This window comes from Cavia porcellus, unplaced genomic scaffold (assembly GCF_034190915.1).
Source record: "Cavia porcellus strain 051 isolate PalLab524CR breed Dunkin Hartley unplaced genomic scaffold, mCavPor4.1 scaffold_26, whole genome shotgun sequence".
Classification (NCBI taxonomy): Eukaryota; Metazoa; Chordata; class Mammalia; order Rodentia; family Caviidae; genus Cavia; species Cavia porcellus.
Window position 1 is genome coordinate 13,130,223 of NW_026947509.1, and position 15,294 is coordinate 13,145,516.

A 15,294-nucleotide genomic window follows, 5' to 3' on the forward strand; every position below is an offset into this window, starting at 1 on the left:
TTGTACCATATTTGTGTGACTTGCTTATTTCTGGACTCTTTTCTGTTCTGTTGATTTATGTGTATTTTACTATTATCAAACCATCTTCATTATTGTAGCTTTTTTATTATTGTTCATCAACTTGATATTATTGTAGCTTTTATAGAGGTTTTAAAATCAGGTAGTGTGATTGTTTTCTGTTTTTCTTTTTCAAAGTTATTTTGGCTGTTCTAATTTATTGATCTTTTCTATGAAAATTTTAGAAGCAACTTATCTGTGAAAATTCTTATGAGTTTTTCCAAATAGTACTTTTTAAGTTATTAAGTTTATTGGTACCATTTAGATGAACGTGATGATCATATTAATCATAGGGCATCTGTACCTGTACACGACGTGTTTTGATTCCTTTTTCCCTGCCCTTTCCCTTCAGCCTCTCTTTCCCTCCTATTACAAAGCTTTGTTTCCATTTTATGCTTCTTTCTCATTTTTTCCTTTTCACTTCCTTCCTTTCCCTCTGCCATCACCCCTTTCCTTTTGAACAATTTCTTCCTGTTTCACATTACCTATTGTACATTTTGGCTCACATTTACATCTTCAGTTTCTCACACTAGAGTTAAGATATTATAATATTTACACCTGTGTATCTGATGTATTTCAGGTCTCAATGTCCATCCATTTACTAGTAAATATCTCAAGTTAATTCTTCTTTATGGCTAAGTAGTACTCCATTGTAGAAAAGAAAAACCACATGTTTTTTAGCCATCCGTTGGTTTATGGGCATCTGGGTTGTTTAGTTGTTAGCCAGGGAGAAGGCTCAGTAGTGCACTTCCTACCTGGCAAGCGGGAGGTCCTGAGTTTGATACCTAGTACCCCACCCCCACTGATTTAGCTGTTATAAAGTACAATCATAAGTGTGTGTATGTTGTTGGGGTATGATGCTTTTAATTCTTTTTTGGAAGATTCCCAAGAAGGGGAATAGCTGGGTCAGAAGGGATCTGTAGTCCTAGCTTTGTGGCACAGTGACTGCACCAGTTTACACTCCCACCAACAGTGGAAAAGGATTCCTTTTTCCTCACAGCTCTGTCAACATTGTTATTGGTTGATTTCTTGCTAATAGCCATTCTTTCTGGATACACATTACCATTCAAAAATCAGTAAGCATTCCTATTGCTAATAACTGACTCACTGAGGGAAAAATTAGGGAAACGGCATCTTTTACAACAGCATTGAAAATAAAAAGAAATACTTAGAAATCAGTCTAACAGAGGAAGTAAAATATCTCTACACTGAAAACTACAGTATTCTGAAAAAAAGATTGAAGAGAATATCAGAAAATGGAAAGATATCCATTGCTCTTGGATAGAAAGAACCAACTTAGTGAAAATGACCATACTTCCAAAATTGTTATATAGATTTATTCCCAGTCAAAAAATCACTAGAATACCTCACAGAACTAGAGAGAAATTCCTAAAATGTATTTGGAACCGTAAGAGACCTAGAATAGCAAAAGCAGTTATGAGCAACAAAAGCAAGGTAGGGGGCACCACAGTCTCTGACATGAAATTATACTACAAAGCTACTGTGATAAAAACTGCATGATACTGGGAAAAAAAAAAAACCCTGAGGATCAGTGTAATGGATTAGAAAACAGCTCCAAACACACTCAGCCATGTTACCTTTGACAAAGGGGCCACTTTGACTAGAAGAAAGATGGCTTCTTTAATAGATGATGCTGGAGAAACTGGCTTTCCACATACTGAAGACTAAAACTAGACCATGTCTCTCACCATGCACTAAACTAAAAATGGATCAGAAGTCTAAGTATTAAAATAGAGACATTAAATCTGCTGAAAGAGAATTGATAGAACCATTATAGTGAAGAGACAACCACACAGTGGAAAACATTTTTTGCTTGTGGTTTCTCAGATAAAAGAGAATTGAAAAAAAAACTCAGACCCCCCAAATTCAAAGGTCCAATCCAAAAATGGGCATCTGAGATAAATACACATTTCTCAGATGAAGAGATACAAATGTCAAAAAATGTATGAAAAAATGTTCCACATCACTGACCATTCAAGGGATGCAAATTAAAACAATGCTTAGATTCCATCTCCAGAGAGAATGGCTCCTAACCAGGGTTTTGACTGGCACTGCATTATGTAGAAAAGATGTCTTTGCTACATTGTGTCTTCTGTTCCATGAACATGATTTCATGTCTGTGTCTGGGTTATGAGCATTTCTTTCATCAGTGGTAGTGTTCGGGGTTTAGATTACAGTGTTTTAATTATTGCTTAGTACTTGATTTTGGGAGGTGAACTTTTTTATTAGCCCACGTGGCTCTATATAATGAATACATTCATCTTGGGGAGTTGCTTCATGTGCGTACCACACTTTAACCCTTCTTACTTCCCCTGCTCTCTCCTTTACTCCTTTATATCTAGATCCCCTTTCTAGTCACAAAAGATCTACCTCCCCATTTCCTGTTATCTTTTATTTTGCTCCTTGAATTATTTTTATTTTCGTATTTTTTATATAAGACAAACCATGTGATACTTAAGCTTGTGTATCTGAATTATTTCACTCAGCATTATGGTCTCAAGGTGCATCTATTTTCTTACAAATGACTCAGGTGCATTCATTGTCGTCAAGGGTACTGCATCGTGTGTGTGTACCACCTTGTCTTTACCCACTCATCTCTTCTGAGATTTAGCTGGTGTAAATGTTGGTATAAACTTTTATAAGTGGGATTTTAAATTTTAATTTCTTGTTCTCATTCCTAGTATGTATTTGTTCTCACTTTATTAGTAGTTGGAACTTTGATTCGGCCCACGGATCGATCCATGGGGTATATACCTGGAGAGGGAACGGATGATAAAACAGGGTGGGAGACAGAGATGGAGACAAGTTGAGGAGTCCAGTCAAGTCTCGTTTATTCAGGAAGTGGTCGGATCCTTTATGGGCCAAGGGCGGGCTGGTGGGACAGGAAGAGGCTACGGGGTGGTTTCTGATGGGTCATCGTCACGTCCGGGTATGTGACATAAGCAGGAGAGGATCATGGTTAATGTAGGTAGGCACATTATGTGCCCATAGGAGGGAGAGGTGGGGAGGCAGCAATGGGGCTGTTGTGCTGCTCCCTACAGAACTTTTTGTACACCAATTGGAATATTTTACCTAGGCAGTCGTCATTTGTGAATAAGAATTTTATCTTTTTAGCCTGTGTGCCTTTATTTTTCTTTTTACTGCATTTTAAGTTTTCTTTTTATTACATTATTAAACTGGTTAGGGCTTCTGATAGACTAGCACAGTATTTGGTAGGAGTGATCATCTTTGCCCATTTAGTCTTCAGGAGAAAGTATCTTAAACCCTAGTATGTACTGTGTTAACTGTAAGTTGCATGCAGAAATAGTTTATCACACTGGGAAATCACTACTCTAAGTTTGCTCAGAGATTTTGTTATGCATGGGTGTTTAAATATTTTTTCTACATAATCATGTGTTCATGAGAGTTTTCTTCTTTAGACTGTGAATGTGGTGGGTTACTCAGCCAACTTTCTGTTCCTGGGATGAACCACACTTGGCCATGGGGTGTCTTGTTGGATTCCATTGTTAATACTCTGTTGACTTTGTTGCTTTTATTTGTGATGAATATTAGTACTATTTTTTATTTTTAATTTTCTGGTTTTGTTATCTGAATAATGTTGAACCCATAAAATAAACTTGAGAATATTTCTTCCTTTCCTGTTTTCTCCAAGAGATAATATATAATTGGTGTTATATTGTTGTTTTGTTTTGAAATATTTCTTAGTGAAACTACCTGGGTCAGGCAAAGTATTTTTTAAAAGATTTTTTACTACATAATCATCATATTCAAGAGAAATAGACTATTCAGATTATCTCTTTCATCTTGGATCTGTTTTGGTGGTAATGGGTAACACTTCAAGGAGTTGGTCCTTTTCACCTAAACCATCAAATTTACAGAGTTATTGCTGAGTATTCCCTTTTTTCTGTGTGTTTAAATATTCTTACAGTCTATAGCTGTATATTTATATATTCTTATACAGTCTATAGCTGAGTAACCCACCACATTTATAGTCTAAAGAAGAAAACTCTCATGAACACATGATTATGTAGAAAAAATATTTAAATATACAGCCTATAGCTGTATATTTAAATATTCTTTACAGTCTATACAGTCTATAGCTGTATCTTCTCTTTCATTCCTGACATTGGATTTTCTTTTTTGTTTTGTTAGAAATTAATTTTACAAATTGTGTTGACCTTTACAATGAGTCACTTTTAGTTTAATGGTTTGTCTCTATTTTCCTGTTTTCGATATTTTTTATTTCATTGACTTCTGTTCTTTTGATACTTTGTATTCTTTGGTAGTCTATCTGTATAAAATTTATTTACATCCAAACCCATTTTTAGTTTCTGTATGAATTTATCTACTGACTGGCTCAAAAACATGTTTAAAAAATCTTTGTGCCTACTGAAAATTTTTGTGTGTGTCTGTCAAGTTTATGGAGGATAAGTCATAACCATGAAATACTCTTATGAATTTTGATGGGCATATGCAGACATATTATATGTAATCACCACCACTATCAAGATACAGAATAGTTTCATTACCTCCCAAAATAAACTTTTGTGGTTTTGGTTTTATTTCTTTTGGTGATTTAACATTGGTAAGATGGAATATTTTTAACATTAGTGAAAGTCGCAGAACTTTTTAGAGCAGAAATTCTGTAGTTCTTTACTTTGTACACTGTAGTTATTTATGCTGTACTTCATTATAATCAATAGCTAGTACTCATCATTAGAGAATTAACTCATCTATTAAGACTTACATGTAAAGAATTATGCAGACAAAAATTACGTTATGGAAGATTATTTAATGACAGCTAATTACAGTTTTTCAAGTGCATAAAACAGTATGTTAAGACTTACTAATTAGTGGTTTAAAAATTATCTTTGTACCCATAGAAAAATCACTGGAAAATATGTTCAAATATTTAGTAGTGTTTTCTTATGCTTGAATATGAAGGTTTGGGGTAATGTTCTTCTTTACGTTGTTTTGTATTGTTCTGATTTACTACAATGAACATATATTATTTTAGTGTTTAGAGTATAGTTTTTCATAAAAAGATTAGCTCTTGCTTTATTTTTAAATAATATTTTAAAGGTAGATGTTCTGTTTTATAGCTGAATTTTATTGTAATTTGGTTTATTCAAATACTTGAATTTTTCTATGAATATATAAATTTATTCAGAGATGAGCCTTTTGTGAACTGCTTGCTTTCACCTTTTTTGCACAGAATTTCTTCTAAATGTAGTATACACCCACCCCACCCCCGCCACTGCTTGCTTTTCTGTGAAATGATCATGAATTTACACTCAGACTCTTTGCCAGTTTGGGATCTCCCTTCAGGTCAGCTTCATCTTTGGGAGGAAGTGTTTGGGGGAAACTAACGAGTTGCAGGGTTGGGACTGGTTTTCCGCTAAGCCTGGAGTATGGCCAGTGTCCCCGTTATCTTCCTTTCCTGTCATCCTGCGAGTTCTTTTTGTTTCTCTCCAGGGTTATAGCCCCAATTTCTTGTGTTGCACGTCTGTCTTTTCTTGCCTTATTCCTTCATGTCAGTGAAGAGCGTAATCTAGGCTTTCACTGAGAGCGGGAGGTTAGGTCTTTAAAATATAACAGGTTGGAAATTATTTGCTCCAGAATTTTAAAGATGAAACTCAGCAGTCTTTTAGTTTTCTGTAAGAAATTTAAGTCAGTCTGATTCCTTAGCTTTTGTGTGTGGCCTGCTTTTCCTTTCTAAGTTCGTAAGATTTTCTCTTTGTGTTTGCTATGAAATTTCATGAAGATGCAGTGCTGGTTGCTGGATGATCTGTGTCAGTCTAGATGTCCCTGTCCTCCGATATTGTCTTGGTCCATTTTCTGCGGCTCTCACAGAAAGCACAGAGTACGCAGTTGATAAACAGTAAATGCGGGTTTGGCCTGTGACTGTGGAAACTGCAGCTCCTGGCTGGTGCTGGCACCAGGAGCGGCCCTCATTCTGCTTCCACCTGGGAGAGCTGGCTGGCAGATAGGAAAGTCCAAGGGGCACTGAAGTCATTTTTACAGCAACCCGCTGGCGGGGTGAGGAACCCACTTCCAGGATAATGTTAGTCCTACCTGATCATAACACCAATCATTTTTCACTAGGTTCTGGCTCCGAGCACTGTTGCACCGCAGGTGGGGTTTTTAGCGCGTGAGCTTGGGGCAGACTCAAACACAGCTTCTTTCCTTTTTTTTTTTTTTTTTTTTTTTTTTTGAGACATTCTTTTACTGTGTTTCCCAGGCTGTCTTCAAACACCCAGTATAAGTGATTGTCCTGCTTCAGCCTCCCAAGTAGTTGGAAGTATAGCTGTATACCATCATCACCCATTACTACAAATGTTTTTTCATTATTTCTTTTTCTGTTTTCCTTTTTTAAAAAAACTACTGCTATTTGAATGTTGGTCTGATCAGTCTTTTCTCCTGTTTTATATCTTTTTACCTTATTGTTTGTGAGATTTTTCTCATTTGTCTTCCAGTTCATCTGTTGAAACATTTTTTTGCTGTCATGTTAATTTCCAACAAATCTTTTTTAAAAGCACAGTGTTCCTATTTTATGATCACTTGATGCCACAGGATCACCATTTTATCTGTTACCTCGACGTGGCTTACCTTTTAATGCAGAGCTGGAGGTTGAACCGTGGCCCTAGACAAGTACTGTCCTCCTGAGCTGCTCTTCACCCCGCAGTGCAGACACTAGCACTGACCTCTTTGCAGGTTGTCCTGCTTGTGTGTTATTTCTGGTCCCCCCAGGCTCTTTATTTTTGTGTGCTTTGTTCTTTGTGTTCACATTGGAGAACTTTTTTTCAGGTGTCTTGTAACATATGACTATATAAAGAAGGAAAAATTTTTCTTCTGTTTCCTTCAGATTTTGTGAACTAGGCTGACCAAACAAACAAAAAACCAGACTGACCTTAGAGAAGCATGCAAATGTTACTTAGTGTCAATACTTTTATATGGTTTGCTGGGGCTTATAGGAAAAAAGTGAAAACTCCAGAAATGCCATTGGGCTCCAAGTCTTGTGTGTACCATTTTAATAAAGGGCAATCAGTGATAGGGAAAGGGGTCTGGGCCTCTAGGAGCAGTAAGTTGAGGGAAAGATACTAGGAAATATATGGGGGAACCTAATGGAAGATGAGGGCTATTTTAGTAAAGTTTGTGCGAACTCATCTGCATATCAGCTCCCCATTTCTGGGGATAGGGATGTTCTTTTCTGGCACCAGGGATGGGTACCTGCCTCATGGGGAATTTATTTTTGATTCTAGGCAGAAAAGGCAAAGACAGAGCCCTTCCCACATCTGCTGTTTCTCAGTTGCCTTCGACTCAAAACACCAGTATGCCAAAGTGACATTTTGAAGCAGCGTGTTACAATCTCCTTCAGCTGTCTGTTGTTGATTCAAGAGTAAGGGACTAAACGTTGACTGGTGGCTGTGCGTGTGGCTGAGACTTGTTGATAGTGAGTCTCTCATCGTAGGACGATACTGCTGGAACGTGTCATTGGCCGACTCCAAGTTGCCAACAGGTCTTTCTTTAGCTGGTTGGGTTTCCTAGAGAAGACGCTGCCGTATTCCGGCTGCACTTTCTTGGGAGATGAGTGGATAAAGGATGGGGATTGGAGAGATGGATCCTAAGCACAAGTTTACTTCGTCCTCATGTCAGCAGGGTGATTCTCATTGTTCACTCTGATTTTACCTCAGGCTTATATTGACCTGCTTTATTTTGATCTCTTTAATGGTTCTCAGACAGAAGCAGAGACAGGATGTTTGGAATTGCCTTTGATTTGACGTGGAGACTGTTGGCTAGAGATACTAAAATTTTTGCAATGTGATGACTGTAGGAGAAAGAGTTGCTTCATCCAAAATGTCAATTGCTCCCCTTTTTGGAAGCAATACAGTCTAACTTAAAGCAAATTTCAGAATCAGTTAAAGCTAATTACCAGGTACTATTTTTTTACTTTACTGTTCTCCCTTAATTCATGTTCATATGATTCTAATTTTAATAGTATTTGAAGCTGGAATTCCAAAGAATTCAAGTAAAAGACTAGTTAGGTCACTGTAGAAGTCCGAATAATAGTTACTGGCGGCTTCAGGGTAGACTGGTAGTTTTAGTGGAGAGAAACGGGATGCAGGATATGTTTTGCAGGAAGGGTTTATAGGATGTAGAGATGGATTAAATATGAAGGAGTAAGGAAAGGGAATAATCAGAGGTGTTCTGAAGTTTTCTCCTGAGATAACTAAGTGAACAAGTCGCTTGTTGAGCGGGGGATTAGAGAAAAGAGCCAAGCCTGTATTAAGCATATTAAATTTAACATACCTGTGTCTGGGCCCAAAGATAGTGCTGAGTTTTCTTAAATATCCACCACCTCTTTAGAACAAAGTGTTAATCAGCTCTCATTCAGGAAACATGGATTCTTTAGCTGTATCCCTCCCACCTCCACCTGTTGTTGCCACTCAGCAACCTTATTTGTTGAGGACTTGGAGATGTGCCTCACGCCTCCACTCCCTGTCACTACAGCCTTGGAGTGGCTATAGCTGTTTCCCAGGTCCTGTCCTCAAGCTTTTGGCCGTCAGCGGTGACAGTACCATACAGTGCTTTTAAACCCTCCCTCAGTGCCTCCTAACTATGTACTGTGAACACAGTGCTTCGCTTTTTGTGTCTTGTTTTCCTTATTTGTAAATTGGGTATAATACTATATATGCATTTGTGGTTTTGTGAAGATTAGGAAAGCAGTGATTACTAATTACTAATGCTGGCACAGAGTAAGTATTCTATAAATGTAAGCTATTAAGATTATTATTATTTGAATATTACTTAATAATGTATGCTACTACTATAGTTAAGCAATAGCTTGAAGCTTACCCCCAACTCTTAAATTTTAAGTGCCAAAAACTGTATACACACCAAGATTTCATTGTGGTTCAGTAGACTTCATTTAAAAAAAAATAAAAAACAGCGTTTAGATTTGGAGGTTCTTAGAGACTCAGGCCCTCAGGTGTCTGCTGCGCAGTCGCCCCCCTCCTCCCGCTTCCTCTTCATCACCTCAGCAGGCTTTTCCTCCCAGCCCTCCCTCCCACCCGCACTCTCGCTTTAGCTCTGGAAATCCCTACCTTGGGGAAACCCAGTCCAGTGGCCTCTGACCAGGGCTGCTGAAAGCTGTACTTTGTGGGATTCTTTGTTTTGTTTTTAGCAAGGTGAGGCTCATTCGTGGCGCATTTTGGCTCTTACTTGTTCACTGCTCACCTCAGAAGGCTGACTGTACATGAGGCGGAAGGAGAGTGGCTCTTTTGATCACTAAGATTCCTAAAGGGACTTTGCCGTCCTGTAATTCTACTGCACAGGATCTCATTCACTTTCACATGTGTTTGAGTGTTATAAATGAGAAAACTAAGGCAAAAATGATAAAATAGAGAAAATTATGGGATTATATGAAACAGACTTTCTTTACATACTATTTTATAGATCAGCACAATGGTTTCAGCAGCACAGTTTTAAACAGTTTTTCATGGATGGTTTTTATTTTCTTTCTCAGATATGATCATTTTTAATCTATATCTTTGGATACATAATTTAGAGTGTACGTGTATAATAGGTGAAAAATCTTTACCTTTCTTCTTTAATAAGAATTTTAGATTCATTACAACTGGGAGACTTTCAGTTTTGATTCAGGTGTCCTTTCATTCCCTTAAAAAATAGTGAACCTGACCCAGTTCTTTTCTTGAGAATTCGTCTCAAAGAACAGTGTGTTAGAATATTTTTGTTCTAATCAAGTAGAATATAAGAACTGGCAGGTGTCTGTAGCTTCTGTTGTTTAAGGTGAGAACAATTTTGTTCCTTGGTTAAGATTAGCTTTATGAACTGTTCCTCCTCTGTGATGCCCTCTGCTCTGCCACCTGGCTTTGGAGCCCCCTGATTATAAAATGAAACCTCTACACACTGTGAGCTCCTTTAATTTCAGCTGTTGGGTATTTTGTCTCAGCAACAAGGAAAAGTAAAACATAACCCTCTAATGGAAACAGAAAAACACATTCACCATTTGTCATTATTTTTTTTCTTTCTGTACTAGAAAATGAACCCAGGGCTTTTGTATTGAGCTGGACTCCAACCCATTTTTTAAAATGGTTTCTCTAAGTCACTAAGTTGCCCAGGCTAAGCTCAGACTTTGCAAACCTTCTGCATCTGCTTCCAGAGTGCTGGAGCCAAACTTTCCTTTACTGCAGCCTCCGCTAAATGAATGGAGAATGTAATACACCCAGGCCTAGGCCATGCAGTGGAAAGCATGTATGCAACAACTAAAAATAAAAATAAGCTCTTTTAAATACAAAATGTATCTCATTTGTCTTATATAATATAAATTAATAAGTGTGACTGGCTTAAATATAAAAATGTAAATGAATTTAGATCCCTTTTTACTGGGTTGACTAACGTATCTGTTGCAGTCCACATGCACCCAGAATTTGTTAGTCAAGTTACAATGAGGTCATGTGGTCCTTAACTCTAAATCCAAGCTGACTGACACCCTTTTGATTTTGTTTTTCTTGAGTTAGAGTCTCCCTGTGTAATCCAGGCTGTCTTTGAACTTGCTATCTACCCCTGGCGACCTCAAACTAATGATCCTCCTGTCTTAGCCTCCCAAGGGCTAAGTTTACAGGCGTGTGCCACCACACCGAGCTGGCTGGAACCCTTTTAAGAGAGAAATTGGGACATGGACACAGAGGAAGAACACCAGGTGATGACAGAGGCAGAGACTATAGTGGTCTGATTATAAGCCAGGGGCCTGACAACCCTATCAGAAGCTAGGAAGAGACAAGAAAGATTGCTGCCGAGAAATCATGGCTGCGCTAATGCCTTGACTTCAGAATTCTGACCTACAGAACTGTGGAGAGTAAATATCTGTTCAAGCCGCCTAGTTCATAGTACTGTTATGGTACTCTTCAGAAATTAATGTAAGGGCCGGGGATATAGCTCAGTGGCATAAGCACCTGCTTGGCAAGCACAAGGTCATGAGCTTGATCCCTGTTACAAAAAGAAAGAAAGAAAGAAAGAAAGAAAGCCCCCAAAACGAAAAAGTTTCACACTCTTATTGGGTAGTCAGGTACTGTTTGTGGGCCAGGAATTTAGCTCAGTGGATAAGCACCTAGCTGGTAAATGCAAGGTCCTGAGTTTGATCCCTGGTACCAAGGAAGAAAGAAAGAAAGAAAGAAAGATAATGCCCCACCTCCAGCTTTCCCATCCTTTCCCCTTTCCATGATATTTCCCCAAAGTTATACTTTTTCTTATCAAGTACAGGAAAAGAACTGCATTATACTTCTGTTATTCAGAAAATTTTAATGTATAATATATGTTTTTAGTGTTCATTTCTAAATATTTTCAAGGTAAAATAGTATAATTATTAAGAGTTGGTTTAACACATATTTTATTTCTTAACCAGAATTTAGCCTAGACTTACTTTCAAACTACATGTCAGTTTACCAGAACTCACACACCATAGAAATTAAAGTGAAACTCAAATTTTTAATCAAGAGATTGTCCTAATACAGTAATATATAGTCATTTTGAATTTGCTGCAACCCAAACTTTATTCAACAAAACTTAATATACATGGCATTCTTCCCTTGGAACATACTTCAATCACTGTTAAAAGTTGAATTGCTAACAAAAGTGAGAGAAAACTTACAAAGGAAGAGCAGTTTATTTTTTATATTAAGTAGTTACTTAATTTCAAAGGACATGCTTACATCTGTGGTCTATGAAATATAATAGTAGCATTCATACCCAGGGTAGGGTGCCCTTAACCCTACCTAGAACTATGTCAAATCAATCGATGGCTGACTTAGTAGTCACACACCCTTAATCTCAGCATCACACTCCTCATCCAGCCACCTCTGAGAAGCCCCACGTATGATCGCATGAGGGTTTAGGCATCTTCTAGACATAAGCCATAACAGCTTGTCAGCAGGACTGTGATTTTATGGAAAGTCTATACAAAGTAAATGTATTCTCCTCTTTTTAAGAACACAGCTAGTAGTGTCCTTCACACTGCTCTAGACTCTGCTTTTGTTGTAGTGTGTAAGTGCTATGGTTGCATGGTAGCCCATTGCATAGATACGTCATAACTCAGCTACTCTTCCCAATGATGAGCAGCATTAATAGTTTTGAGTTACTTCTCCAGACTTTTAGGTACATTGGGTAGTCAGATTTCTGTTGCTGCAACAGAGTACCTGAGATAAACAATTTGTAAGAAGAGGCTCATTCCGGCTCATACTTTCAGAGGTTTCAGTCACAATCACCTGGCTCTGTAGCTTTGGGTCTGCATTGGGAGCATTTGGTGGAGCAAACCTACTTTCCTTCTGACAACTGGAAAGCAGACAGAGGAAAGAAGGGGGACCTGATAACCCTTGAAAGGGTAGTCCCCAACCACCTGCCTTCCTTCCATGAGGCGCCAGCTCTTAAACGTCCCATCACCTCCCATGAGCACCATTGGCTGGCAACCATGCCTTTAGCATATGGGCCTTTGGGAGTACTTTAAGACTCAAACCACAATAGTAGCACATAAATTTTACTCATTCTTTGAAAAGATTAACTGTATCAAATACATCATTTGTGATTGGCCTTGCTTTAGTTGGCCTAAAGATATAGCAAGAAAATAAAATTCAAGCTCAGTTTCTCTTGCTGTGCTCACACAGCATCAGTCATTTCTGATACTAGATATAGGACCATTTTCCCTGAAACTGCACCCACAGTCAGTTCTGCAATGGATGCCAGTCAGGTGCCCTCTAACCCAGCTCTCTTGACACCATTGACCTGGAGATTGCATCAGATCCCATAGGTGAAGGGGTTATTTCACCTGTGCTTCTGGCCAACTGACTTTAAATTCAGGTTTGCCGTACTCACATGTTGATTTTCTGGAGTAGCTTGCAGAATTTGGGGAAACACATTTCACTTTTACAAATATTGGAACAAAGAATTCTGGGAAGAGCCACAATGGGGCAAAATGTAAGGCAACAATGTGGGGCCTGTGTGCCTGCTCAGAGGCCACCCTGCACGAGCCTCGTGTCCAGCGACCAGAACCTTGGCTGTTTCTCTGGGACTTTGTAGTAGATGCTGGTAGATGGGTGCGGAAACCCAGCCAGGCCCCACTCTTTGACATTTCTTCCTCCTTGTTGTGAGTCAGGCCACTTCTAAAATGGGAGTCTCACCCTTTACTGTCAGACACAGTGGTCAGAAAAGGTGGGGAAGAGTAGAGGGAAGATAGACTCTAATTTCCATAGCCTACTGTGAGGAGGAAGGTATGAGCCGGCAGTCTTAGACAAAACCCCCAAAATACACGTTAGAATTGGTGATGTGGTTTTATGGTAATCAGTGTATAGAGAACCTGTCACTGTGTTAATGGATTTATTCAATTCTGTTACAGTTTTCATGTGTATTCTTCCCTGCTGGTAATCATTTAAGTTGTAATAAGAATCCTTTATTTCTATATTTTTGCCTATTTGGCCAATCCTATTTGGATTCTGTAGGATATAGGAAATAGAACTTTTAGATCAAAGGTATGACTGTTTTATATTTTAATGGCCATTTGGGGCTCTATAAAATATATCAACATTCTGGTTTTTATAGGAAATAGTCTAAGTTCTAAACTTTCAGAAGTTTAGCAAGGTAACATACAGTAATCACTTTTTCTTAATAGAAATTTTCTGGTCCTTTAAAAATCTTTAAAATGATGCTTTCGAACTTTTTATTCTTACAGTGGTGGAATGGGGGGAAGATGTTAAAGCGATTTCGAAAGATGAAGCCGTGATGTTGGTGAACCATCAGTCCACGGGAGACGTGTGCACACTGATGATGTGCCTGCAGGACAAGGGGATGGTGAGGCCACATCAGGGGGAGGAGGGAGGGCCGGGCTTGGGCTCAGCATGCGTCTCTCTCCTGAATGCTTACAAAATACTAGGCAAGAATGTGCAATTCTAAGCTGTTCTAGGAGGCGGATTTAGAGACTTAAAAAAATAAGTAACTGGCACATCATGAAATCTATCTCATTAAACTTTTTAAAAATAATAACTGAAATGAAAACAAAGTTAATATAGTTCAAATCAAAGGCTGTCTTGAGCTGAAGTGGATGGTTGCCTGTTTAAGAAGTATAAAGACACAAAAATACTGTTGAAAATAGGAGAGTGAAATTAATTAGTGAATTAGGCAGTTTTGTAAATCTTTAGCCAAAAGAAAACAGTGTCTGTTATTTTGGATTTCATTACAGTGGGAATTGAAAGAAAAGATATTAGGAGGGGCCGGGGATTTAGCTCAGTGGCATAAGTACCTGCCCGACAAGCATGAGGTCGTGAGGTCATGAGTTCGATCTAGTACCACAAAAAAAAAAAAAGGAAAAAGAAAGGATATTAGGCTTGTTTTATCCACTATTACTAAAACTGTGTCTGAACATTTGATCTTAGATGCTTGTATCAAAAATTAAAATGTCATGACATAAAGTAGATGTAAAGTATAAATTTGGTCTTTAGCACCTGTCCCAGGTTACAGGTAAACTAACCCTCGAGAGCCAGAGCGGTGGGGACAAGGCCAGGTTTTGTGTTGATTCTGGGAGCCCTGTGAATTTCTCCTGCAGAAGTCACTGAACTATTTCACCTCTTATCAGTGGTGCACAGTGTTTTCATATGAAAAGCAGGATACTTCTTAACAGTAATTCATTATATTGCAAGACATTCTGAAATTTTAAAAAATGCAAAAAAATTCAATCTTAATCTCTAAAAAGTTACTTAGATGTTATGAAATTTCTTCAGAGAAAACTAAATGAATAGTGTTTAAAATTAGCTAAGTTAATATTTATCCCAATAATAAGTAACAAGTCAGTAGGAATTCACTAAGTGTTTAATTGTTGAGTTCAGTGAGGGCAGGAAGTATGGACGCGCGCGTTGCAAGGGTTCCTGGGCACTGTGGAGAGAAGCGTCCAAGCAGTCCCTGCTGCAGACAGGAGGGTTTTATTGGAGGATGCCATGAGTTCACGGTGTACCTGACAGGCATAGAAACCGCACAGAGGAAGTACATGAACTGGGCCTTAAGCGTAAAGGATAATTAGAGTTCAGTTCAAAGTTGAATCAAGGGCCTTCTTCCTCAGTGAAACCACCTTGGCAAAAAATCAGAGTTGCCAAGAAGCCTATTTTATTCATTAGGTCCTAGCAGTTTTGACTCAGTAGGTCAGGACAGTGTCAC

At 38.4% G+C, this 15,294-nt stretch overlaps 1 protein-coding gene across 6 annotated transcripts in view; it reads left to right on the plus strand.

Annotated features, from left to right (window-relative positions):
• Nucleotides 1-15,294, plus strand: part of Lpgat1 (lysophosphatidylglycerol acyltransferase 1) — a 73,998-nt gene that overhangs the window by 22,383 nt on the left and 36,321 nt on the right. For 4 of the 6 annotated variants that reach the window (XM_063236744.1, XM_063236745.1, XM_003474222.4 and 1 more), the window contains one exon: nt 13,820-13,938. In XM_063236744.1, coding sequence (XP_063092814.1) covers nt 13,820-13,938 — 119 coding nt within the window. Of the gene's footprint in view, nt 1-7,149; nt 8,835-10,700; nt 10,802-13,819; nt 13,939-15,294 lie in introns of those variants that run through there. The other 2 variants (XM_063236746.1, XM_063236747.1) reach the window with 2 other exon arrangements.